Source organism: Drosophila arizonae, chromosome 5, assembly GCF_054131065.1.
Source record: "Drosophila arizonae isolate 15081-1271.41 chromosome 5, UAZ_ARI_1.0, whole genome shotgun sequence".
In the NCBI taxonomy this organism is placed as follows: Eukaryota; Metazoa; Arthropoda; class Insecta; order Diptera; family Drosophilidae; genus Drosophila; species Drosophila arizonae.
In genome coordinates this window covers 4654153-4680908 of record NC_142925.1, presented here as the reverse complement: position 1 = coordinate 4680908, position 26756 = coordinate 4654153, and the positions used below count along the sequence as shown (strand labels likewise).

General features: G+C 38.5%; 1 protein-coding gene across 1 annotated transcript in view; it reads right to left on the bottom strand.

Moving 5' to 3' along the window:
* Nucleotides 1–1282: 1282 nt before the first annotated feature.
* Nucleotides 1283–26756, bottom strand: part of Dll (homeotic protein distal-less) — a 29955-nt gene continuing 4481 nt past the window's right edge. The window contains exons 3-7 of the mRNA XM_018013329.2: nucleotides 23085–23278; nucleotides 2803–2944; nucleotides 2614–2718; nucleotides 2245–2458; nucleotides 1283–2105 (exon numbers count right to left, since the gene is read on the bottom strand). Of these exons, the coding sequence (XP_017868818.2) occupies nucleotides 2087–2105; nucleotides 2245–2458; nucleotides 2614–2718; nucleotides 2803–2944; nucleotides 23085–23278 (674 nt within the window). The 3' untranslated portion in view covers nucleotides 1283–2086. The remainder of the gene's footprint in view (nucleotides 2106–2244; nucleotides 2459–2613; nucleotides 2719–2802; nucleotides 2945–23084; nucleotides 23279–26756) is intronic.

Sequence of the window (26756 nt, the reverse complement as noted above, 5' to 3'; positions counted from 1 at the left end):
TTCTTTATGATTAATGGAACAGATTTTATGCTTCCTTCCGACGCCGTGCTCGGTTGCCACTTAACTTTCTGTTTTTCGAGTGTAAAATCGTTTAATGTAAATGCATTAATGTGCGTCGCGTGCCAGATCCTTGGCAGGAAAAGAATCTGATAAAAGGACATCCCGGCAAAGTGGCTGTGATTGAAAATTATTGAATTTAATTTTGTTTGTTTTTTTTTTCTTTGTATGTATATATAATTATTTTTTTTTTTTATTTTTCGTTCATTTGTTTTGTGTTTTTATTGTTTCGTTTGATTTGATTTGTTTAGATTTTAAAAATTACGACAAATACTACAACTTAAATGGTTTTTCGCTTGGTTTCTCTATCTGAGATATACATATATATGTATATATATCTGCTTGCTGTTGTTTTGATTTATTTAGAAAGTAGTTGCCATTTTCTAGATTAAAACTATTTAATTAAATGCTAGCACATAATATATTTTCTTTTGTTTTTCATATACATTTCTATTATTTTGTATATTAATTTAACTTTAACTCTTTTTTAATTTTCTTATTTTATTTTTATTTATTTTTTATTTTTTTAAATTCAATTCAATAGTTTACAATGCAAATGAAATTATAAAAGAAACTAAATACAATTTCATTGAAATAACTTTATTTTTTAATTTTTTATTCATTTGCTTGTTTTTTTTTATTTGTTTAAATAAAACTACAGTTAACCACAAGCACTAATTACCACTTAATTAATTAAATTACAAATTACGGCTATAGCAAGCACTACAATTATACATATATATAGATGTATATAAATTTATAAATGTGTACATTTATATATATGTGTATATATAATTTTTTCCATATAATTATTGTTTGTTTGCCTTTAATATTAATTAAATTTACTTTACATTTTATGCAGTGATTTTTTTTTAGTTTTTATTTTGTTTTAAAATCTTTTGTGTTTTTTTTTTTTTGCAAAATTAGTTTAGCTTAAATTATTATTATTAATATTTTTCTTTTGTATTTTACACAAATTTACAATAAAAATTTTTATTAAACGCCTTTTTTACACAATTGAATTTCATTGAATTTTTTTAATGAACTTGACAGCGGATTTTTTTAAATAATTCTTTTTATTATTTTCATTTATTAATTATATTGCACATAACATGAAAAAATTAATTGTTGTTTATTTTTTGTTTATTTAATATTTTTATTGTTGTTCCGAGTGCATTTGAGACATTATCAAAAATTATATGCAAAATGTTCCGTTGAGATCTGATTTTTACTGATTCTTTTTTTTTTTTTTTTTTTTGTTTTCATTTTATATTTTGTCGCTCTTTTTTACGTATATAAAAAAAGTGTGAAACAAAAACAAATTAGACCTTTGCTTGGCTCTAAAAAAAAAGGCTTAAGATCAACAACTGATTTCATTTTTAGTGTTTTTTTTTATTGTTCATATACAATTTATGCAATTTGCTATAGTTTACAAAGAGAAAAAAAATTATATAGTAATATTCTTTAATATATATAAACAATATGAAGGACACGCATAAAATTAAGTTGAGGAATTTCTGTCTGTATGTTTTGTTTATTGTATTTTATGTTTTATTTTTATTATTTGTATTTTATTGTTTTTAATGTAATTATTTAGACTAACTGTAAAACGACTCATTCACATATACAAAATGTAGCTGCTTTCTATTATTTAATATTTTACAATGTTCTTTTATATATATATATATTCATCATCAATATGCTCAATCAATATTTAATTATTGGCTAAGATTTGTATATATCTATCTGTATATATTTATATATATATATATAAATTTTTGGGTCAACCTCACTGCACCGCTGCGACGCCGTCACCAACGCCCACGAATACCTCATCATGATGATGATGTTGATGCTGATGATGATGATGATGTTGATGCTGATGTTGTAGTTGATGCTGATGATGATGATGATGATGATTGTGATGGAGATTCAGTTCAGCGCAGGGCCTCGTCTCATAGCATTGCGTTTGCGAAGACTGCGGCCACGCAGCCGAAGGCGTCGGCGGATGCAGTTGATTTGGGTGATGTTAAACCGCCGGCCACACGCTGCACGGAAGAAGAGAAGAAGAAGGGAGAAGAACGCATAGAAAAGAAGCGTTTAACAAGTGATTAGTTAGTTATTGGCTATGAAATGTGTTTCAATGGCTTGGTTTTGTGATTTATGCTCAGAGTTGTTTAAACTTACGTTAGTAGTGAAGGATTCGTCTCGGGCTGATACCAATACTGGGGCACATAGCCGCCCATTTGTGGTGGCGGATTATGGTGGTGCGATTGCGGATGCGGCGCCGTTGGATGAGGTGGCTGTGGCGTCATTTGCGGCGGTGGCTTATGATCGATCCAATGCGGTTTCTGATCCCATGGCGCTTGCGTTGGCGGACTAAGACCCGTGGGTGGGAATTCTACACGAACGAGAGAAGGGAGAGAGAGAGAGAGAGAGAAAAGAAAATGAGTGTCAGTTAGCAGTGTTGGCTTAAAATTGGCTATATATAGGGTAGAGATTTTAGTTTTTTTTTTCTATTTAATTTCAACTTTAAAAGATTTCCCTCAAACTTACCGGGTGATAGCTCAGACACAGGCGTACTTGATGGCGTTGGACTATGTCCGGGAGGTAGATAATGTGAGGGTGAGCCGCTATTCGAGCCACCGCCGTTATTACCGCCTGCAAGGGAGAAAATAAATGAAAAATAAATGATATTAGTTTATGATATATTATTATGATCTGTGGCACATGCTAAGAACTTACCGCTGTGCATTTGATTAGGACTATGCTGACCAGGATTGGGTCCACCGCCGCCGAGTGGCATGCCACTGTTGGTGCCCGGACCCTGAGCGGCCTTCATCATTTTTTTGTACTTCGAGCGACGATTCTGGAACCAGATTTTCACCTGCAAAAACCAAGAATGAAGAATACTGAATCAACAACATGTTTTCGATATATCTACAGATATATATGTATTTTTATATATATATATAGTATATGACGCAATATCTAGGTATTCGACTCAGCATGAGTTTCAACTTTATTCGCTGTACAGAAATTAAATTGTCTGAGCGGCTATAAAATAAAGAGCAAAGCCGGCTTTAATTAAGTAATAGCCCAGCATCTTTCAACAAGGAGAATCGATTGAGCTATTGACTAAGTTAGTTTTAGTTGGTGTTTGATAGTTGTTGTTGTTGTTGTTGTTGTTGTCGTTGCTATTATTTCTTTCTATATGCACAACGGCTTTTCAAACCACTTTTCATATGAAATTAAAAGTGAATGCTTGTGAAAAGCAGCTGGCAGCTAAAATGAATTCAACACTTGGCTTGGCATCCAAAATGGAACAGAAAACAGCAAAACACATTTTGGCAGCGTGTGACACTTGCAGAAAACTCAATTGAGTGTGTGTGTGTGTGTGTGAGTGTGTATTTGCCTACAGAGTATTAAGTGCAGTATAATTTCTGCGAGTGAATGATTTCGTCATCATCAGCTGCGAAGCGACAGCAAATGAGCCAAAAATGTATCTCACAGTTACTTTCAATTTTCATTTTTTTTTTTTTTTTTTCGAATCGCAGCCAGTCGAGACGTGTTGCTGTTGTTATGTAGAACTAATTGTGCGCTGAGCTGTGCGCACTTCACTTTTGAAAGCCAACGGCATCAGCCACCGCAGCAGCCGCAGCAGCAGCCGCAGCAGCTACCCCGTTGCTCAATCTCTCGACTTCGTCTTGGGCTCAAGTGTGTGTATAAATACATCTATATAAAGATACAACAGCAGCGCGTATCTAATGCTATTTATGCGCGCTTTTAACTGTATCTACAATTTGCAATCTTACAAATAGTTATATATACATACATATATATATGAATAGATTCGTATATAGTCTTCCAATACACATATAACTATCTATAACCGACTTGTTCAAGGTCGTTCTTCGCGGTTGGTTGAATTTTTGAAGCGTAGCATACGATCTTTTCTTTTTTGTGAGTGTATGTATGTGTGATTGTGTGTGTGAGTTTTTGTGTGCCTAAACTCTTTAGGCACCCTGTGGCCAGAAATGGGGTATGATCGAAGAAGAGTGTAGGAGATGAAAATTAGGTCTATGCATATGTAGCTAGTGCTGATCAGTCAGGCTTGACTGTGTCGGCTTTAGCAGTTAGCTATTTATGTGGGTAGATATTTTGGATAAGATCTATAGATAGTTATGGATTCTTTTGAAGACGAGCTATCTTCATGAGAATGTATATATGCATAGTTGTATATATGTATATATGTATATATACTATATACTATATAACAGATCAATATCAAATATGTTCTGTCACTTGGTTACAGGGTAACTATTAGTCTTCCACTGTCATTAGGCGCCTTCGTTACTGTTTTTACTACTATTTACTGCCGACTGTTTTATGGGGCTTTTTGCCAACTAAATTTCACCGACTGCCGCTTTTTTAATGTCGCCCCATAAAGAGTTTGGCAATGTTTTTGGCGCTTGACTTTGGGGCCTGGCGCTGAGGCCTGGGCCTGAATTTGGTTTATGTGCATGTGCCGCCGGCTGTTGATTCAATTAAGCGATAACTACCGGTATTGACTAAAGTCAGACATGTTCGCTAATCGCACTGATCCGGCTACGATTGCCGAATGGTCTGGCTCGATTGTCCGATTGTCCGATTGTCGAATTGTCCAATCGCTAGTGAGCTCCGCGCTCTGACAGATCATTGACATTGACGCAAAGTTAAGTTTACTATTTGTTACTTTGATTTTTGAGCTTGTTTTATTTTCATTTGGATTTTCATTTTCAATTTCGATTGAATGCGCAATCGAGCGGCACACGGTTCGATTTGAAATTGGGTACAGGGGCGAAGCGCTTCAATTGAGCGTCGAGCTGCGATTTTTGCATAGCTTAGCTAATGCTTGACCCGATCTAAGTCTGATTTGTATATACATATATATATTGAGATGCTGAACAGTATTTATTTGTATTATTATTTCCTTTTAGTTTTTGGTGGTTTGGTTTGAAGTTCGCGTTTATGCTTTTGCTATCTGTCAGCTGTTACGCAAGAGAAACCAAGCGCAAAAAATGCGCTCAATAATAAAATATTGTCGAGGCAGTTACTAAACAAACAAAAAACGACTCTATGCATGCAGCAAAATGAAATATAAAATATTAACAGATTTAAAAAAAAAACGCGTCAATTAGTTACAATATATATGGCAATATATCAGAAACTAATATATCATAGCGAAAATATAATTTTATTACTTTTACAAACATACTTTCTGCCACTTTCAACTCTACTTGTCCAACAGCTATTAGCCAGCAGCATCTCAATTGTCAGCTTTGCATTGAAAATATGTTTTGACAGGTTTTTATAAATTATATAATATGAGCGAAAATGCAAGAGGCTAGAAAATTAATACCAGCTGCTATAAATATATATATAAGTATAAATATATTTTTTTTTTTTTCTTAAGGAGAACACCTCGAAAAACGAGCTCGACTTCCCCCCACTCGCATGGCCACAAATATTTATGCAAAGAGCAAAACGCAAAAGGCAAAAAAAAAAAAAAAAAAGATGTAAAATAAAGCCACGCACGAGAGTAAAAGTGTAGTCAACTGTCTGGCAGGACAGACAGCTAGAGATGGACTGTTGGACAGTCTGTCAAATGTCAATCAGCCTTATGTCATGGCAATCGCAATCGCAAGTGCCCCTGCTGCTCCTTCTCGTCGCTCCATTTGGTTTCTGTGGCTCTCGCATCAATTTGTACCACTTTCATATGGACAAATATGGCAAACAACAGCCACAGCAGCAAAAAAAAACGAGAAATTAGCATGTCACTGTGTCACTTGAAGCAGCAGCAGCAGCAGCAGCAGCCACAGTCACAGCCACAGCAGCAGCAGCCGTTACCAAGAGATCTGTCTTCTTAGCCAGACTTTTTGTATTACATATGTATACCCTATAGCAGGCAAAGGGTATTATGAGTTTTTTAGGGTTTGTATTCATACATCAGTACATCATATACGACATTTGAATGTAATTGTCGTATATGATGTACTAAAGCTTAACAGTGTATGGTATATCATATGTGACCTATAAGAACTCGGCTTATATTAAAGCTCTGTGGCACAAACTAGGTACAGATAATTGGGATGACTACTAGATGTACTTAAATCAAAGTTAATCAGATTGCATGATTAAAATGAATCACTGATACATAACACATAATTACCTCAAATTGATACATCTGCTCTCATTATAAAGCAGAGAATTATAGCTGATTTTAGCTTCACATCTCAGAGAGCAAAAGATCTCACCTATACAAGAATACCTCTTTACACCTCGGAGAGCAATAGAACTTCGTCTATGCTGCATTTCGCTTATATAGCTCGTCTGCATTATCCTTTTAACCTACTTTGCAGCTAGCTTCTAGTCAGATGGCACAACACTTGTGCTGCTGCGGCTTCTGCTGCTGCTGCTTATTCTTCTTGCTTGATCACTTCCGCAATATGTCACTTGGGAATATAATTTATGCGTGGCTGTGAGAGAGAACCACAATTGATGGCCAGTCGACAGCCAACAGATGCGCCCCAGCGGCCAAATGTTCAGGCTTTCTAATACACACACACACAAGCAGCCACTGTTGTTGTTGTGACTATAGCTTTAGCTTTAACTCATGCTGTTGTTGCATATCACAGCATATCTCTGGCGGTGTGTCCACCTGTGTTGGCTGCGCGCAATTGAAACTGGTTTGTGGTGCCGTTGCCAAAGTGCGTTTTTGTTGATCTTAATTCAAATTGCGCGGCTGCTGCCTGCTCATTTAATTCATTTGACAGTTGAGCATTTAAAACGTGGGAAAAGATAACGCATTTGATAAACGCGACTGAGAGACCAAAGTCAACCTATTCGTCTGGCCAAAGCAATGATTTTTTGCCTGATTTGTGTGGGAGCGCGACAGCAAAAAAAAAAAGGAAATATATGAAAAAAAGGTGGAAAATAGTTTTCAGTTTCTGCAGAAAAAAAGTAACCAAAAAACTTTTGCCTTTTGCTATGATAAATTATGGCACTGCCACGCCCACAGCGGGTGGCTAGGGCTAAGGGCCCGCCCGCTTGTGGACGCTGGCCATAAATAATGCTGGCTCGAGGAAGTGAGCGCTTTATTAGCTGCTGCGACAGCAACAACTGTTGGCTGCCGCGTCTAAGCAAATAGACAAGACAGCCAAGCTGCGCCCGGTTAATGACAACAACGACGCCCCCCAAAACAAAAACAAAAACAAAAAAAGCTTAACAAAAGCAATTGCTGCTGTTTTGTTGTTGTTGTTGCATTTTCCATTTTGGCCAAGTTGCAAATGCTGTCTGCCAATTCACGCTCGAGCGTTGCACTTGGCTGTGGCTGTTGCTCTTGCTGTTGCTGTTCACAAATTTATGGCTAGCAGCAACGGGCAACAATCTCGCTGGGCTCCATGCAGTGTTTTCCCCGCATTGTTCTCAGCTTGTTGCTTGTTATGTTGCCAACAATAAGTTGGCTCTCTGTGGCTCTTTTGGCCGCTGACTTTTCATTCATAAATTCCATGCAACAAGATTTTAACATATTTGCAGCACATTTTTGGTGCGCGAATTTGCAAAAAAGCGGCCAACATTAAAAACCATTTTTCGCCGGCATGCAGCAGTTGCTGCTGTTGCTGCTGCTGCTGCTGCTGCTGCTGCTGCTGCTGCTGCTGCTGTTGTCGGCTCTTTGAATTAGCTGCTGCCCGCCTGCTGTTACATTTTGTAAACATTTTGTTTAGCCTGATTAATGGCACATTCATATGTGGCCTATCGCAGGCAGGCAATTGCTACAGCAGCAGCAGTAGCTAGCAACAGCAACAGCAATTTATACAGCTTCAGCAATTGCTCTTCCTTTTGCTAATTTTACTTGAACATTGCGCATACGCACCGTGGTTCACTTTCATTTTGCTATAATTTGAATCTGCATGGTTTTTGTTGTTTGCCTTTCTCAGATTTTTTTTTTTTTTTTTTTTTTTTGGTTTTTTATATATTTTTATGACAGCTATAAACTTTCCATAAGCACGCGCCAGCTGGCAAGACGAGTAGTCAGGTAGTCACTAAGACAGTTAGTCAGTGGGATATTTGAGATAGAGATAGAGAGAGAGAGAGAGAGAGACGTGTTTAGGCAGCGACGTCATCCTCGCCAGGCCGTCGCCGGGCCACAGCGGGCAATCTATTTTAATCGCGCTGCAATCGCCAGCGCAGCGGTAATTTTTAATTTATGCGCAAAAGAAGCAACAACAAAAAGTCATAAAATAAAGATAGTGAAAGAGGGTAGAGGAGGAGGGGGTATACGCGAAGCGTGAGCGAGATGGAGCACTTGAGCGAATGCTGCGCGAAACAAAATAAAATTTTGATTTATGATCTTGTCGCTAAAGTTGTTCGTCAACAGCAGCAGCAGCAGCAGCAGCGGCAGCAACCGCGACAGCAGCAACAACAACAATAACAAGTTGTTGCTGGCGCAACAAGTGCTTTTTGGCCACTCGCTGGCGATCATTCATAAAATGCGGCAAAGATTTGTATCTGAACAGAAAAAAACAAAAACTCAAAACAAAAGCAACAAAAACGAAAATAAATAAATAAAAGTAAAAGCCGAAAAAAACGCATTTATTATTATTTAATGTTTAAGAAACAGATTGCAAATGCGCGATTGCTGCCAGCAGCAACTATTTAATGTTGCTCTTGTGTCAGCTGCTGTCGCTTTGCATGCAGCCAAGTTGTTGTTGCTGTTGTTGTTGTTGCTTAAGCTACACAATTGTTGCGTGCGCTGCTGCTAAGCAAGAGAAACCACAGCCCCACCCACTTGCAAAGACAGCGCTGAGATTGTTGCTGCTGCTGTTGTTGTTGTTGTTGTTGCTTTAGGTATTTTCTTGCTGCGTTGCTCTTTTGACTGCCATGGTTGACGGATTACGCAACTTGCCGGCCGTAGCATTTTCATTTTATTATTGTTATTATAGCGCTAGCTGTTGTTACTGTTGTTGCTGCCATTTCATTGTTGGAAAATTTGTACATTGCATGCAATTGTTTGCCGCGGCTGCGGCTGCGGCTGCGGCTGCCGCTGTTGTTTTACGTGCAAAATTTGTTTATAATTTTGAATGCAGCCAACAACAACAGCAACATCGGCAGTAGCAACAGCAACTATTGCTGCAGGGCAGGCAATGGCTTTAAAGCGTACTACGTAAATTTCAAAAAACGAAAACCTAAAACTGAGAAAAATAATATAAATAATAATGAACACAATGCCATGTCGTGGCAGCAACTGAACAGAAAAAAAAAAAAAAAAAATTTTTTTTTCTTTTGAAAAGCGCGTCTGCCCTGTCTCTACCTTCTCTTTCACCATCTCCCTCGCTCTCTCGCTCTGTTGCTGTGCCATGCCCTAGAGTCAAGTGTCACGCACATGTTGTACAGTCCGTCCGTTTTTTTTTTTTTTTTTTTTTTTTTTTTGCTTCTCTCAGCTTCTAGCTACAGCTTCAGCTACAGCTCATTAAAAGCCACATGCAAACGTTCTACAGTCAAGGCGAAAGGTTTCGTATTTAGTTTTCAGCTGTTTTTTTTTTTTTCATTTCAAGTTCGTTGCCTAAGTCTTTCGTATACCAGAGTCGCTTGTTAACCAAAAGCCGACACTAATACAGCGCTGAGCAAACAGGCTAACACACACACACAGACAATCAACTGGCCCTGACGAGTGGAACTTTATTTTATTTTACTTTACTTTTTTTCTGACTCTGGGGTAGGTGCAACAAAAGTGATTTCCAAATAAAATCGTTGCGGGCTGTTTTGGGCAACGCCTACCCCATGTGCATGCCAAAAGCGCCGAAAAAAAACCAGAAAACTAAAGTAGAAAGCAACGGCAACAGTTTCAACAAAAAACGCTCAAAGGCTTCAAGGCCAGCAACAACAGCGGCAGCAGCAGCAGCAGCAACAGCAGCAAAGCCTGGGCAGCATCTCTGCCTTTATGAACGCAAGTTAACACCGCTTGGCCGCTGCCCAAACAAATTGAAAGCAAATCGATGCCAGAGCGTGCCTCATAAGCAGCAGCAGCAGCAACGACGGCAGCAACGGCAGCAGCGACAGCAGCCACGTTCAAAGTTGAAACACGTGGCTGGCGGGCATGTTGGCCAGATTGCAGCCATTTGACCTCAAACTTAGCCCGGGCACGCACGTGGCTGCAATGGAAGCTCGCGCTGTAGCCATGCAAAATATGCGACATGTTTGACCAATTTGGCCTAGACTATAGACAACAGCAACAACAACAGCAACAGCAACAGCAACTAACTACGGTGTTGTGCTCCCCAGGGGTGTTGTGTGTGCTGTGTGCGCTGTTGTTTGTCTCGGCTATGCCATTGATCTTTATCAATGAGCAGCTAGACGCAACGCAATGAATGGCGCGCGCTTCATTAATTTATGCATATATAGGCAATGCGTAAAAGTGAATGAGACGCGGCAGCAGCAGCAGCCAGTGGCAAGTTATGAGCGTGCCCCGCGGGAAACGCTGCTTAATAAACAATAAATATGCAATTAGGCAAGGCCGGAGCTGGAGACTGTAAACTGGAGACTGGAGACTGTTGCTGCTGTTGTTGCTTTGGTCAGTTTATATAACGTCTCTAATGCAGCAACAACAATTAACAAGTTGCTGTTGCTGTTGCTGCTGGCTGTGGTTGGCGTTGCGCTTAATGAGAAATGAGCGCGCTCCTTGGAGGCAGCCACGTAAAACAATTTATAAATAAATAAAGATATTGATCTAATTTCTATATAGGCACATGAGTTGCTGCTGTTGCTGCTGTGGCTGCTGCTGCTGCTGTTGTTGTTGTTGTTGCCACGGTGATTGCTTAATCGCTGCCACGCATGAGCATTTCACCAGCTGCCGCTGCTGCTGCCACTGCCGTTGGCTTTCAGTCACGTAGCCGAAGCGAGCCATAAAATGTGACAGGAGAAAGATACACGCATTCAGATACTTTCAACAAGTTTCGATTGAACGCCAATTGCAGCTCATTTATATTAAATACAAACTTAATATGTTGTTATGCTTAAGCGCTGATAAAGTTGTTAGCCATATGGTATACATACGTACACTGAGCATCTCAGTGCGCTGTTACATGTTTTAGGGTTCTCAGTGTTTCGTGCGAAAAAAGGGGGCCAACAACTTGGCTGCATGCCAATTGACCAAGTTGAGACTAGTTCGTGCGACAAATCGAGCATTTTACTAACTCAATTAGTGCTTTATAGGCGTAGAGAAATGTGCCTTTTGCCATTTCTGGACGCATACGCAGAAACAATTAAACAGCAACAGTTGCTGCTAGTTGCTGCTGTTGCTGCCGTTGCTCTGTTACTGATGCTGCTGCTGTGACAAATCTCGTGACTGTTCACAGCCCAACGGATGATGAGCATCCGCCGTTTTACGCGTTCTGCCATTCTTAAAGCCCTGTTGTTTGTTGTTGCTGTTGTTGTTGTATTGTGCAACAATGTTTGTCAAATCCGGAAACTGTTCCCATGTTGCTGTGAACTATTGAAAATTGTACAACAGCAACACAGAGACAGCTGCCAGCAGCAACAGATCGGCTAGCGAATGGCATGCGATGCGAATTGCGAATACGTAAACGTAAACGAATGCGAATACGAATGCGAATGCGAATACGAATGCGAGTTCTCATTCGAATTCTCATTCGCTTTTGATTCACCTGCAAGGCCTTGAAATTTTGTAATTCTAATTTGTAGCCAGCTAAACTAAAACTGAGTCAGTGCTGCAGTTGTGCTTTTGTAATCCATCAGCAGCAACAGCAACAACAACAGCTGCTCAAAAATTATGATGAAAAACAGCAGCAGCAGCAGCAGCAGCAACAGCAGCCACAGCCACAGCAGCAGCAGCAGCAGCAGCAGCTGAAACAAAAATGTTTTCAACAATAAATCGGCGGCAGCATTTGATCAACAATTGCCAAGGTGAGATTCTAAGCAGATACAGCAGCAACAGCAACAACAACAACAACAATTGCTGCAGTTCCAAGTTCCAAGCTGACGTCGCTGCTGGCTTGTGAGGAGGGCGTGACGGGGCGGAACGAGCACAACAACAACAACAGCAATAACAATAACAACAACAATAATAAAAAAATTTTGTCGAACAAAACTCGAGAGCGCGACGCGCATTAAAGTTTTACTTAGTCAACGTTGTTGTTATTGTTGTTTTTAGTGTATATCTACCTATGTGTATGTGTGTGTATGAGTGTTTGTGTCCTACAGTCACTGCAAAATATTAGTCATATTTAATTTAGTTGCGGCTTCGCCTGCCTGCAGCAGGTGACAGTCGAACTAGCTGAAAGTACGTGCTGCTTATGTCATGCCCAAACCTTAGAGGAAGGCGGCAGTGCGGCGCAAGGAGGCGTGGCACAGCTAGCTGACAAGCTAACATATAGTATTATTAGTTTTTTGTGTTTTTTTTTTTTGGAAGCCAACTCTTACATGTGCAGCTGTTGCTTATTTGGGAAATACTTAAAGCCCCAGCCTGTCTATTTAATATTAATGCGATTCTGTTGAAAGAAATACTTGTTTATAATCGACAAATGTAGCTCTATGCTTTATCACGTGTCGATATTGACGTTTGTATATACATATGTACACATTTATTGATCTATTCAGTTTTGTATGCGAAACAAAAAGCGAATTGTGCGATTTGTTTCTGGGAATCCCCAGACCCAGCGGCTAATGCAATCCAATGAAAGGGCAAGATAGAGGTTACGGAAAATTTAAGGTAGTTCCGAACTTTGATCGATTGTGAAGTCAAAGTTTAATATACATAGTCATAGTCATATAGAAATATAAGATATATATAAGATATTTCCCTTAGGCATTCTTTACAACAAGTTTAACGAATGTTGTTCTCTACTTTTTACTAAGTACTTGAAAATGGTTCTTCTTCTTTCATATTTCTACCCCTTATTAAATAGCTGCTGCTCTGCAGTTAGTCAATTATTTAACCACAACTTTAATTACCGCTATTTAAACTGTGCTGCTCGCACAAAATTCTTTTGCGGCACTGCATAGCCACACACAAAATTAAAGAGCGCTCATAAAAATGCACTTGAAACATTTTCCAGGCCGGCGCACACGGCTCCAACAAATTGGAACGGGTTCCAGGCGACTTTGTGGCTACATATACATATATATTTATATATATAGTTAAAACAGTCCATACTATGTCAAACGGGCAAACAAATTAAGTGAAAAAGGGCAAAAAGCAGAAAATGTTGTGGCTAAACATTTAGTTCTAAATCGGGCATTAAACCGAAAAGTGTACCTGACGAGTAGCTACCCTGTAAAAAGGATGAGAGAAAGGTTGCTTAGCGAGACTACTTCATTCAATTTAGGCTTTATCAATACTTTCAAATATTTAAACATTTTTCAAAAATAAATTCGATTTCAATTATAGATTCTGATTCTTAAGGAATGTATTTATTTCTTTACTATCGTTTTCTCATTACTCATTAGTCAATCGGTATGTTATAGTACTATACAAATCATATTTGTGGTCAGCATTTCATAATGATGCTCTGGTGACGATCTCATTTCACTTTATGAGATCCCAACTAAAGATAAGTAATAAAAATTAAAAAATAAAAATTATAAAAAAAAGTGTGGCGGGTAATTGCACAATTTATATAAGCGCATTCTTTGGGTTTTTTTCCAACTTTTTATCCCCTTTTTTATTCTGTTTTGTTTGTACGTAATTTAAATATTTTTTTTTTTTTTTTTTTTTTTTTTTTTTTTTTTTTTTTATTTACCAAGCCAAATGAAATCATGGCCAGCTAACTATTATTTGTCGTTTTATTTAAGGTTTTCGTTTTCGGCTCAGTTTTTTCCTATGCATTTTCACACACAGCCCCAACGGATATCACAAAACAGCGATCATGATAATGGAAAAACAGCATGAAAAAAAAAACAACAATAAAAAAAAAAAAAACAAAACTCAACTGAAAACAAACAAAAGAGTGGAAAAATGTACAAAATTAACCAAGCGTTAAAAGTTGTCTGCTGTTGTTGTTGTTGTCATTTGTTGTAGCTGTTGTCGTTGTTGTTGTTGCTGTTGTCGCGTAAAGACTTGCCGCTCGCATCGAATACCAAATATCAAATAGTATAAAACAACATTAATTGGAGTGTCAAAGTACATGGCCTAACCCCGCCACAGCACAGAAGATAGTGCAGAGCAGAAGCAGCAGATATTTGAGTCGTTTAATTGGCATCGCATTTACAAGGCCAAACAGCCAAAGGAGAAGAAGAAGGGCTACAAATAAGGGGTGGAGGGCCACTGGTTAAGGGTTGGCAAGCGGCTTCGTATTGCCAACTAAATTTCACAAAAACATATTCGCAAATTTGAGAACCAATTATAACATGAGCTTGCGCTGACTCATGCCGCTCCTGCTGCTGCTGCTGCTGCTCCTCCTCCCCCTGGCCCGTGCTGGGCACCCACCCACAGCCAGCGGCCACAGCGCGCAAATCTCAACGCATCGATTAAAAATACATCACATAGTAAGCAGAACGTGGCTTCAGCTACACAGCCAGAGCCAGAGCCAGAGCCACAGCCAGAGATAGCGACAGAGCCAGAGCCAGAGCTGGAGACTCCAGTCGCCAGACTCCAGTCGAGAGTCAAGTTTTGGCGGGGTGTTGCCAAGTTGGTTTTTGTGCCTGGAACGAGTGCCGTCAATGCCTCGTCGTCGTCATAAAGTTGATTTTAATTTTCTTTTATTTTTTGTTTCGCTTCTTTTTTTTTTCATAATAAAATAATAATTATTGTGATTATCGCGTAACTGAAATCTTGAGCTGTAAACATTGCAGCGGCTGGCGCAGACACAAAGGCAAGGGCACGCATCCTTGAGGCTGCTGTAGCTAGTATGTGTGTGTGTGTGTGTGTGTATATCAGTGTATTTGTGTGTGGTTGTCAACGTATGTGGTAAGCCACGTTTTATTTGTCAATGCTTTGAGCCAAGTCAAAGCAACCAGACGAGCTGTCGTCTAGTTTACTATCTGCCTCCCCCTCTCTCTTTATATTGCTCTCTCGCTCATTGGCATTTTTGTTATGCGCAATAGAAATAAATTATTATTTATTTGCATACTCTCACTTGGTCTTATGGCCAGGCTGAAATGCTTAACGGTCGCCTGGTTATTTCACATATTTTTTGTCTTCTTCTTGTATTTTGTAATTTCCTGCAACACAGCTGTCCGCATTTGACGATGCTGAGCCGCTGACCAGTTTCGCAAAAGCCCAGCATATATTGTGAATTTTTGCTGTAGTAAATATTGTGAATGAAATGTGGAAAAAAAAGCTTTCAGCGGCAAAGCGTCAAATCTCTTGGGCTGCCAAAAGGAAGTGAATGCGCCGCCACAGGATGTTCAGGCCGATTGTAAAGCAGAAACTTCACGATAAGCAACAACAAAAAAAAAAAGTAAATATATAGATATATTTATGTATACCGACTCTAGTATATAGGTAAATATAGCTAGAGGAAAAGGCGCCCAACATGCTTTCTATTGCTATTAAGATAGATAGCTGCTGATATAGTTGGCAACGAGCTGATGAGCTGCAGTAGCCAAACTAGAAGAAGAGGAAGCAGCAGCAGAGGAAGCAGCGAAAAAAAATAGAGTTGAACTAATGGCATATATAAACCTGTTACAAGCCAGCCATGCAAATAGCTAGCAAAGGAGTCAATAGAAAATAAAAGTAAGAGGAAAATATTGAAGCAAGACAAATTGAAATTGTCAGCGGCTACCGACTATAAAACGTGGCTTAAATTGCAGACGAAACTTAACTTTGAGGTATTTAAGATAAGATGAAAAATCTATAAATCAAGCTTTGATGAATAGAAATTTAGGATTTCTGTTCAGATAAGTTTTAGGTAATTTCTCTACGGCCTACAATTCCTAGAATCAGCATACAACATCCCCAATTCAAATCGAAAAATTCGCTATGGCACCTGAACTGGTTCAAAGAGCTTCCGCTTAAGTAGCAAAGCGCAGCGAATCTGTTCTACGAACTACGCCTTAAAAAAAAGTCTAAGCCAAAAAAAATCATTGGCATACATTTTGTGTTGTTGTATTTTGATTGCTTCGAATTATGTCAACTAGCATCAAGATTGTGCAAACAGCACGTAAGCACAAGCACAACAAGCACAAAAACAATACGAAACTTTGGCCATAATAAAATTAAAGGCACGCTCTTCAAAGATACATTTGTATCTGTACGCGCTGTAGATACATTGTGCTATGCATTAGATGCGCTCGCCAATGCAAATGCGGTCACTCGATCTCAGTCAGTGTATGTGAGTGTGTGTGTGTGTGTGTTGCTGCTGATGATTGAGAGGCTGATTGAGGCTGACTGAAGAGTGAGAAATTGAGTGCCCACACCCCGTCGATGCGATGAGCTGGAGCTGGAGCTACGCTTCCAGTTCGGGCAATGCATCATTGTTAATGGCAACTTGATTTGTTGTCGCTGCTGGCTGCTGGCTATTGTTGTTGGTGGTGTTGCTGATGTTTCTGCTGTTGTATTAGGTACTAGTACCAGCATCAGTAACAGCAACAGCAACAGCAACAACAACAACAACAACAGCAACAGCGCTGATCAAACTTAATTCAAAGTTCCTGTTACGCGAGCACACGGTGCAAAATTTCGACATAGGGAGGCGACGACGATCAGCAACTGTTGCTGGTGGGTAACACAGAGTTGTTGTTGCTGTTGTTGTTGTTATTGCAATGTGCGTGTGATTAAGACATGTTGTTGTTGTTGCGGCTGCTGAGTTACATTGTATTATGTGCCATAATTTAATTGACATTGCGCGCGTAAATCAGGCAATCACTGATATACGATGTGTTGTTGTCATTGTTGCTGTTGTTGTTGTTGCTGCTGTGTCTGCTGCTGCTGCTACTGCTGTTGCTGCTGCTGCTGCTGCTGTCACGTTCGTTGCCAGAGCATTTAAATGCGGTCAGCCAGTTTTTCATTTTCATTTTATTTCATTTTATTTTATTTTTTTTTTTCGCTGTCGCTCCAAGTTAGCCGCTGATACTAACTCGACACTTGTATTATTTAAATCAAGTTGTGCTAGTTTTTTTTTTTTTTATTTAAGCTCTTTTTTTTTTGCTTAATACAATAAAACTATTTTGTGCGCCGAGCTCTTTAAATTAATTTATAATTTAATGCTTTTTGGCAAGTATTTTGAGATGTTTATAAAAGTTTCTTTGGAATTCCGTTGAAATTTGCTTGTGTGTTTTTTTTTTTTTTTTTTAAGTCCATGACCTTTGCTCAGCGCTCTTTTGGGGCTAGGGGTGGAGCAGACTTATCGCTGGCAGCAGCAGCAGCAGCAACAGGGACAACAACAACAACAACAGCCGCAACAAAGGCTGCTGCGAAGGTGTGCACCGTGGGCGATGCGTCTGCGTCTGCGTGCAGCAGCCAAGGCACACACACACACATACACTCACGCACATATACACACACATGCCTAAAGCAGGCGTTGTTGATTTTTGCAGACAGCCGAGAGCAGCTAGCCAAGCCAGTCGCAAAATGTTAGTATATGCTGGGGCAGTGATAAGGCAATGCGAGGCAAATCAATAAAACGTCAATGAAAATTAATTTGCTGAAAATGTTTATAAGTTAATCAATCTGACTAATTGAACTGTGCAACATTATGAGTTTATTTAATTGCTATTAAATTGTAAGCTTATTGTAATTCTGTATATAAGTACAAATTATCTAAATAATATGTTTAACTAATTCTCAGCAGCACATTACAATTGAATTAAATACAGTAAATACCCCGTGCTAGTTCTTAGACAGATTTTAAATTGTTCCATGGATCATATACCTTTGCCAATATATTTTATAGTTAGCACTTCATTATCATTACAAGCATTAAAATTAGTATGATTAAAATCGTAATTAATATCATTACAATAAATCTAATCATAATGACTGTGATTTTTATTGCCATTTTATCCATATTCTTTTCTTATGATCGTTAGCTATTTTGATTTCTATTATTATTGTCATTTTAATTTTATTATCATTATCATTATTATCATTCCATTTTCATTATTATTATACCATTCTATCGTTTATTGTTTTTGTCAAGATTAATTATTATCTGAAGACCAAGTAGCACTTTTTTATTTTTTTGGGAATATTTCTCCATTTTTTCATTACGAACATTTTCTGTGGAGTCTTTTGAATGTTGAAGAGCTTCTACAAGCGCCGTTTTGGCAGTTCATCTGCTAAACATAAACTTGATGTTGCTGCCAAAATCCTCAAAAATCCTTTGTTTTGCGAGACTTTTCGAGCGTGGCCTCCTACAATTCGGTTTCAGCCGTTGCGCCCTTTTCTGGCAGGCGGGCGAGCACAGCCGCAGTCGCAGTCGCAGCCACAGCCGCAGCCAGATCAAAATGTGCCGATATGAGCTCATAAACACGCAGTTTAAAAGGTTCTCTTTTCGCTTTTCAGATCAGCTCGTTGAGCGGTTCGCACGGGCAGCAGCGCTGTTTAATTTCGGCTCTTTCTGATTTATATTATATATATGCACACACATATATGTATATATATATCTGTTTTTTTTAGAGTGTTTGCGTTTGTCTCGCGCTGTCAGCTTCGAGTTTGAGTTTTTGGTGCTTGAGTTTTTATGTGAGTTTTTCTTTTTTGCTTTGGTTTTGGGTGTATATTTTTTTGTTTTTGATATTGAAGCATTGGCGATCAGCTGCCAACGTTCTATGTAATTATTCAATTAGGCGGCAGGCGGTGTAAGCCAAGAAATAAAACATACACACACACAACAGAAAGAAGGAAAACAGTAGCCAGTATTTAGGTCTAATTGAAACTGAATCAAAGCGAAAGCGACAGACAGCGAGACATACATACATACACACAGTACGTATGCAGCATATATATATATATATATTGCTATATAGTATATTGATCTGGCGAAACAGTCACCGGATGCACTTTCAAAATCAAACTACAAGTGCGCCAAGTACTTAAAGCCAAGTGAGAGATTCAACTAGGGGGAGGTCGAGGGGGCAGCCAGCTGACGGCCAACGGCAGAAACTCGTTTTATATACACTCTTTGCAGCCGCCGCAGCAGAGGCAGCAGCAGCAGAAGACGCAAAAAATAATAATAATGAAATTACCATAATTATATTTTGCAGCCAGCACTAAAATATATACATATATGTACATATATACATACATATACATATATAAAAGAAGAAAAAAAACCAGAGGCTATAAAAAAATACGAAACGCGGCAAAAACTAAAAGCCAAGCAAAATGTGCCACAGTTTTGAGCAAAGTATATTATCGTATAGTTTTATAGCCATATCTATAAAGCCATAGACCATTGCTGTTGCATTTTTCATTAGCAGGTGTTAGAACGTGTCGCCAGATTGAGGCCGGACAACAACGACAGCGACAACGACAACGACAACGACGAGCTGTCAGTGTCAGCCGTGAGTCGAGAGCTCTCAGCTACAAAAATAACAACAACAACAACAACAACAATAGCTACAATAACATTGCCTGCCAGCATTTTGTAAAATGCAAAAAAGCATTCAGCATGCAAAACTTTAAGAACAACAAAAGCAACTACAACAACAACTACTACATTGCATAATACGCCCCAAAAAAACGATAGAAAAAAGCAAGAGAAATAAACGATTGAAAACTACTGAAGTTCTAATACTCTAGTGTGTGTGAGTGAGGTATATATACATATATGTGTGATATATATAAATCTATTTAGGTGAAGAGCTATAGCACAATACTAAACTTTAATACGTAATACTAAAGTTTAGTTGAGCACCTTGACTATAATTTTATATATATAAATCTTGTTAACTATACAGTATGCAGATGCAAAGCTACAAATCAAAATACTCTAATATAACTAGGATATTAACATGTTTAAATGCTGTTTGGAATAGTTATCTTAACTACTCTTTGCTGGGGCTAGCTTTTGATGAGAATTCTATGATAATATATCAAAAATATCTCAGCTTAGTGCTAAGCCTATATAAATTGAAGAGTCAAATTGAATTAGATGCAACTGCAACTCGATTTCTCACATAAAACTCTACAAATATCTATATAATATAGTAGTTAGATAGGGCTTATGACTATATAAATGCTAAAGAAAGCTTATAGTATAGAAGTATATCAAATTTCCTGAGCCTAGCCTAACTATTAGCCCAGTTAAGATAGTCTGAGTAAGAAATTTGAGTTAATGGACATCTAATAATTAATTATCCTATATTGCTACTTGAAATACATTACAGCCAATATCCAAGTCCCTTAGCATTGCCTAATTTACGACAATTGTGGCTTAAGCTTAGCCAAAAAGAAGTAAGTATATAGCTGAAAACTTAGAGACCTCTTAAAGCTTTAATTTAGCCAAGTTGCCCGGCGTTGCCCGCTGAAGGCCATTAAGCCATGTTTGCTGACGCTGGGGTTGGGGCTGCGGCTGGCGCTCGAGTGGCCAATGCAGTTGTTGTTTGTGTAACGCATAAATCTTAAGCCAAAGCACAATAGTTTGTTTGCACGGCTCAAACATTGGCGTGGCCAACAGCAACAGCAACAACAACAACAACAACAATAACGATTACAATTTAGCTATAGCTATAGCTTTATAGCTGAGCTGTAGATGTTCGCTAGCAAATCAATAAAAAACTTCCGTTGCGGCTGCCAAAGTTAACTTTGAGGGCGGTTTTAATTAACACGCGCCGTGCCACGAAAGCGAAAGTCCGCACGGACAGACAGGACTCTGGCCAGAAGGAACTGCATAGCTGACCAGCTACTGGCCCCCAGCAGAGAAACAGTTAGCCCAAAAAAAAAATACAGTGGGAAAAAAAACACCCTTTGTTGCAGTCATAAATTAAATTTTGTGCTTAACCCTACCTTGGGTATTTATTGCAGGGTCAGAGCAGATAAAGCAAATTGATTGTGTCGCCCGTGGGCAGTGTGCATGCGGCCTGTGGTACAGTGGGCGTGGCTGTTTATTTAGTTAGCTAGCTCGCCAAAAAAAATTTGAGTAGAAAACTGCATGCGCTGACAATGCGGACATCGATTGACAGCTGCCAGTTGACTCTGTCGGTTGTTGTTGTTGTTGCTGGCACATTTTATGGAGCCTGGCTCTCGCTCTCGCTCTCTTTCTCTCTAGGACGCTGGGTGCTTTGCCCTCTTGTAAATCAGCGTTTATGGGGTGACTAAGTAAACGGCTTTTGGCCTGCCACAAATTTATTACACAGCCGCCGTGTGGCACGCCCCGCCTCAGAGGCAAGACGACGACGACGACGACGGCGAGTCTCAACTGTGCGCCGTGTCTGTTTCGGTTTCTGTGGCATGGCAGCAACGAAGCCGTGTATTCAAATAACTATCTTGATAAACAACTTGCGGCCAAGCAACACCCACGCAACACACACACAGCAGTCTGAGCAGGGTCTTCAACTTGTTTTACAAGTTTCATTTGAGCTGCCTTGCAATATGCCACAGTTGTGCCCCTTCTGTCAGTCTCTCTCTCTCTGTGTGTATGTGTGCGTGAACTTTTGTGGCACACTAATTCAATTAGGAAGCCCACGCCCACTATCAATAAATTTCTCAAAAACGAGACTCATTCACATCAACTTTTGTTTTTCCTCTACTTGACTTTTTTACTTGACTTTTTTTTTTTTTTGCAACTATTTTATTTGCTTTTGCTTTCCATGTGGAAAACTATTGTAGCGAAAACAAAACAACAAAAACAACAACAACGGCAAAAAGTACAATGAGACAGAGGCTCGGGCACTACGAGTCTGGAACTTGAACTGAAAAAACTGGGTGGGTGTCGCCAAAGCAGCCACAATGGCAGGCAGGCCTCGTTTTATATACATATACTACATATATTTTATATACATATATATCTTTTTTTCCATAACAATTATAATTTTTTATGTTTGTATCTTTCTCTCTTGGTCGTGGGCAGCAGCGCGTGTATTCGCAAGATACTCATTGTTGTTGTTGTTGTTGTTTTTAGCTGAGTCGTCATACAAAAGTTGACATTGACACACGTGCAAAATGCAACAACAGCAACAATAAAGAGAGCCAGAGCTAGCTCTGCTCGCATACATTATGATATTAAACACAGTCGTTAGAGCTTGTCTGCCGGCTTGTAACTATGTATCCATGTATCTATCTATCTATATACTGCATACATATGTATATATATATATGTCACAGGCGTGGGCGTTAGCATATGTCTAGTTAGTTGTTGTTGTTGTTGTTTGCAAGTTGGTTGGCTTGGCTTGGCTCGTTTGTCAGTCAACATTAGCGGCATGTCAACAATTCAATTTGAAATGCATTTAGCTGCTGCTGCTCCAGCGGCTGCGGCTGCGGCTGAAGTTTTGTTTTCTGGCTTTTTCGCCCTGAGGCAGGACTCTATATACCTGGGGATTTGACTTGGTGCGGGTAAGAGTAAGAGTATATGCCGTGTATACCCTTGCATATTAAATGAAAGTCAGTTTTTTCGCAGAGTAGAGCTTTTAAGTTATTAAATAGTTTGACTTGAGTATGAAAGCTTGATAAGCATGTAGGGTAGAGATGGTAGAGTATACAGAGCAGTATATGGTATATAGGGAATGGAATAGGTAAGTGTAAAGTAGATAGAAGAGAGTAAGAAGAGTACAGAGAGTATAGGAAGTATGAGGAGTATAGAGAACACATAGGGTATTTATATAGAATATTTAAAGTCTATAAAGAATATATAAAATATAAGTCCTAGAGAGCATATAGTATGAAGAACATATAGTGTATATATATAGACTACAGCATTATTTTCATAGATATACACAGGCTATATCTGATAATCAAATGTTCTTTCATGCCTCACTCCTGCAAATGTCAAGCTTAGCTCATTCTATATTTATACACATCACGAATAAATCTATATTTATACAAAGTATTTTATATCTAAATATATATATCTATATGTATGTATGCAACTCACCTGCGTTTGCGTGAGGCCCAAACTCGCGGCCAGCTCGGCACGTTCGGGCAGAGCCAGATATTGGGTGCGTTGGAAACGTCGATTCAGTTGCTGGAGCTGCAGTGAACTGTAAATGGTGCGTGGCTTGCGCATTTTCTTGCCCTTGCCATTGACGCGTAGGCCGGAGTCCTCGCATTTGTCTGAGATTGAAAAGTCTGCAAAAACAATGTATGTATATGTATGTATTTATATATATCTATATATATATATATATTTGAGAGCGCCAGAAAAAGAGGGAGCTGCAGACATAAATGGGCCGCAATGATGAATTTATAATAAGCCATAAGAATTATGGCAAAGCGCTGCGATTGTGAACTGCGGACATAACTCTGTCTATATAAATATTCATGAGCTGCGCTTCGGAATGCATGACAGAGCAACTCCAAATAGAGAGAAAGACCGACGAGCGAGCAGAGCAGAGCAGCGGCGAGTCGCTATTTGGGCTGCCAAATCGAACGCTAAGTAACTTGTAAACGGCTTTGCAATTAACTTTAATTAACAATTACCGCATAAACAAAAAGCAAAAGTTCAAAGCACTCAACTTGCAGCTCATGACGTAGCTAATTGTGAAAAATACATGCGAATCTATATATATATAAATATAAATATATATATATGTGTGTATGTGTGTGTGTACGAATCCAGCCAACTATTATTAAGCGCCCATATATGGAAACCGTTACCCTTACCTGACAGTACGTGTGCGTATTGGTGTGTATGTGTGTGTGTGTCGAAAATATTGGCGCCGCAGCACGTGCTGTCGCTTTAATGACAAAATGGCTGCGTGCGAGCGAGATGGCGATTGCCTTAACTTATATTTGACCACCCAGCACATAAGCCATTAGTCAGACTGACACCAGGTCCCAAGTGTGTGTGTGTGTTTGTGTGTGTGTGTGAGCTGCTGCTGCTGCACATGTCGCTGGCCGGGGCAGCGCTACACCAAAGAATGGTGTAATTAATTACGCCAAACGAAAGCGTAATTACCGCAATTATAATTACATACATACGTATGCGTGTGTGTGTGTGTACGTGCGTGAGTGTGTGTGTGTGCCAGTGGGCCATTTAATTTTAGGCATTTGTATTTAAAGACTTTTTGGCGCGCAAAATAATTTTGGCTAACAGCTGTTATTGTTAGCACAATAAACGAAATTTTGTAGCCAATAGACAGACTGACAAGAGTCAAGGTTAATTGCGAAGCCACCCACGCCCAAGGCATTCCAGCCAGCCCAGCCAATGTGGCGTATGTGTGATAAATGTGTGACAAAATGTCAAACTACGTTACTTAACATATAGCATGTGTATGCATGTATATGTATGTATATATGCATCTATATATACGCTTCTATAGCCTTTTCTCTGTGTTGGCGGCAACAATAGCTGGCAAAATGAATTGCTTTTCACTTACGTACAAAACTGCTCAACCAAAACGCATAAAAAAGCAAAAAAAAAAAAAAATACAAATAAAAAAAATACAAAAAACTGAAACAGCAACAAAATTGTTTAACAAAATGCGATAGTTAACAAAATGTCACAGTCAAGCGCGCAATTATGCCAGCCACAATGAATATCGAAATTAAAATTTATATACGAAATAAAAAGCCAAATAAAATTTTAAAATACTACACTACAGCTCATGTGAGAGGCTTTAAAATTTGCGTTGGAATATATAAAAGAAATAGAATTCAATATTTCCTGTGTTGAGAAAAATTCTTTAAAAAAGCAGATGCAAAAAAAAAAATAAATAAAATAAAATAAACAAATTGCTTAGAAAAGAGTAGCAGCTAAAACAATATTTCAAAAATTCTTTAAAGCTAAATAGAAAATACTGAAAATTTGAATATTACTTTAAATATATTTTATTGCACATTTGCATGTACTTTAAATTTTGCATATATTTAAAATACTTTTAGCAATTTCAATTTTATTCATATAAATATTTTACTATAGGAAAGACGCGCTATACTTGAAGTCTATCCAACAACTGTCCTTTATATACTCTCCCATGCTTTCACTGTATATAATATCACTCTAGTGGTAGAAAAATAAAAAAAAACTTTTATAAAGTTTTTATGTAACTTAGAAGAAAGGACATCAATTTCTATTCTTTTTTTTTTTTCTACTTTTTATACCCTGAACCCATTGAAAATGGGAAATCAGGGTATAATGGTTTTGTGAAAAAGTATGTAACGGGCAGAAGGAGGCGTGGCAGACCCCACAAAGTATATATATTCTTGATCAGCGCGACGAGCTGAGTTGATATAGCCCTGTCCGTCTGTCCGTCCGTCCGTCCGTCCGTCCGTCCGTCCGTCCGTCCGTCCGTCCGTCCGTCCGTCCGTCCGTCCGTCCGTCCGTCCGTATGAGTGCGTCGATCTCAGAAGTTATAAGAGCTAGAAAGCTGAAATTTGGCATGCATACTCGTGTGTAACATACGCAGTACGAGTTTGCTTTATTTTTTCGATAAATCGTCCGATAACTTTTTTATCGAGAATAATCGAAAAATTGATTTTGTTTTTTTAGCCTAATTTGAACATTTTTAGACCTGGAGTCTTCAAATTTGCGTTGTATATAAAGTTAATCGATACAAAGATTTTGTAATTTACAGATTTTGGATACCACGCCCCCTTCTCCCCCAATTTGTAAAAAACGCATTTCAAGTACTAGAGACTTGGGCTTTGGAATGCTCACACATATTCACCATATGATTACGCTCTGAAAGTTTCATTAAGATTGTGTGTCTAGAAAAGAAATTATTTGACAAATAAATTCTCATAATATTGCCCACACTGCAGCGCAGCCCAAGCGCAGTCGCTGCTTACTGCGCAGTTAGCAGAGCGCAGGCTTATGCCTGAGTGTGGATGCATGTGTATGTATGTGTGCATAAAAGAGGTGCAGAATAATTAGAATATCAGCTTAGAGGGTTCAGGGTATCTCCTAGTCGAGCAGTCTCGACTGGAGCCTTCTTACTTGTTTTTCCTATTTTTTTTTTTTTTTTTTTTTCTACGCACAGATTGTTTTCTAACAATTCTGTTTAATATGCGCTCTTATATGTTATATTAAATACATTTTAAGAAATTTTAAATTTTTGTAGAACATTTTTTGCGTCTCTGGACTAAATATTATTTTAAACATCTTGTGACTACCGTAAATTAATATAAATTGAAATTCCGTCTCTGAACCGGTTCATTGAAGAATTAATGATCTATATAAAACCATATTATGGCTCTATAAAAAGAAGCCAAGCAAGTGAGAATTTAAAGAGTAGTTTAAGCTAATGGGCTATGAAATTAAGTGTCGCCAGCTTTGTCATAATAAAGTTTTTGTTATGGAAATTTAAGAAACAAAAAAAATACGATTAAAGGAATGGTGTGAAAAAAAAACTAAGAAAATGATAAGCATTTGTGAATGCTTAATGCTTATCTATATTTGTACAAATTGAAACATGAATTTGTTTTGCTTCTGCAATTTACCTAAGATTTTTTGTTGGTTTACAAAAATAACTTGATAAAGTTTTTGCTGTTTGTTTTTGATCAGCGTGGAAATGTCAAAGTCAAGTTTGTTTAGATGACGCTTGAGAGAGCGTTGTCCACTTGTGCTCAAGTGTCGCGAAAAAGTGCGAATTTAAAGAGCTTGAAT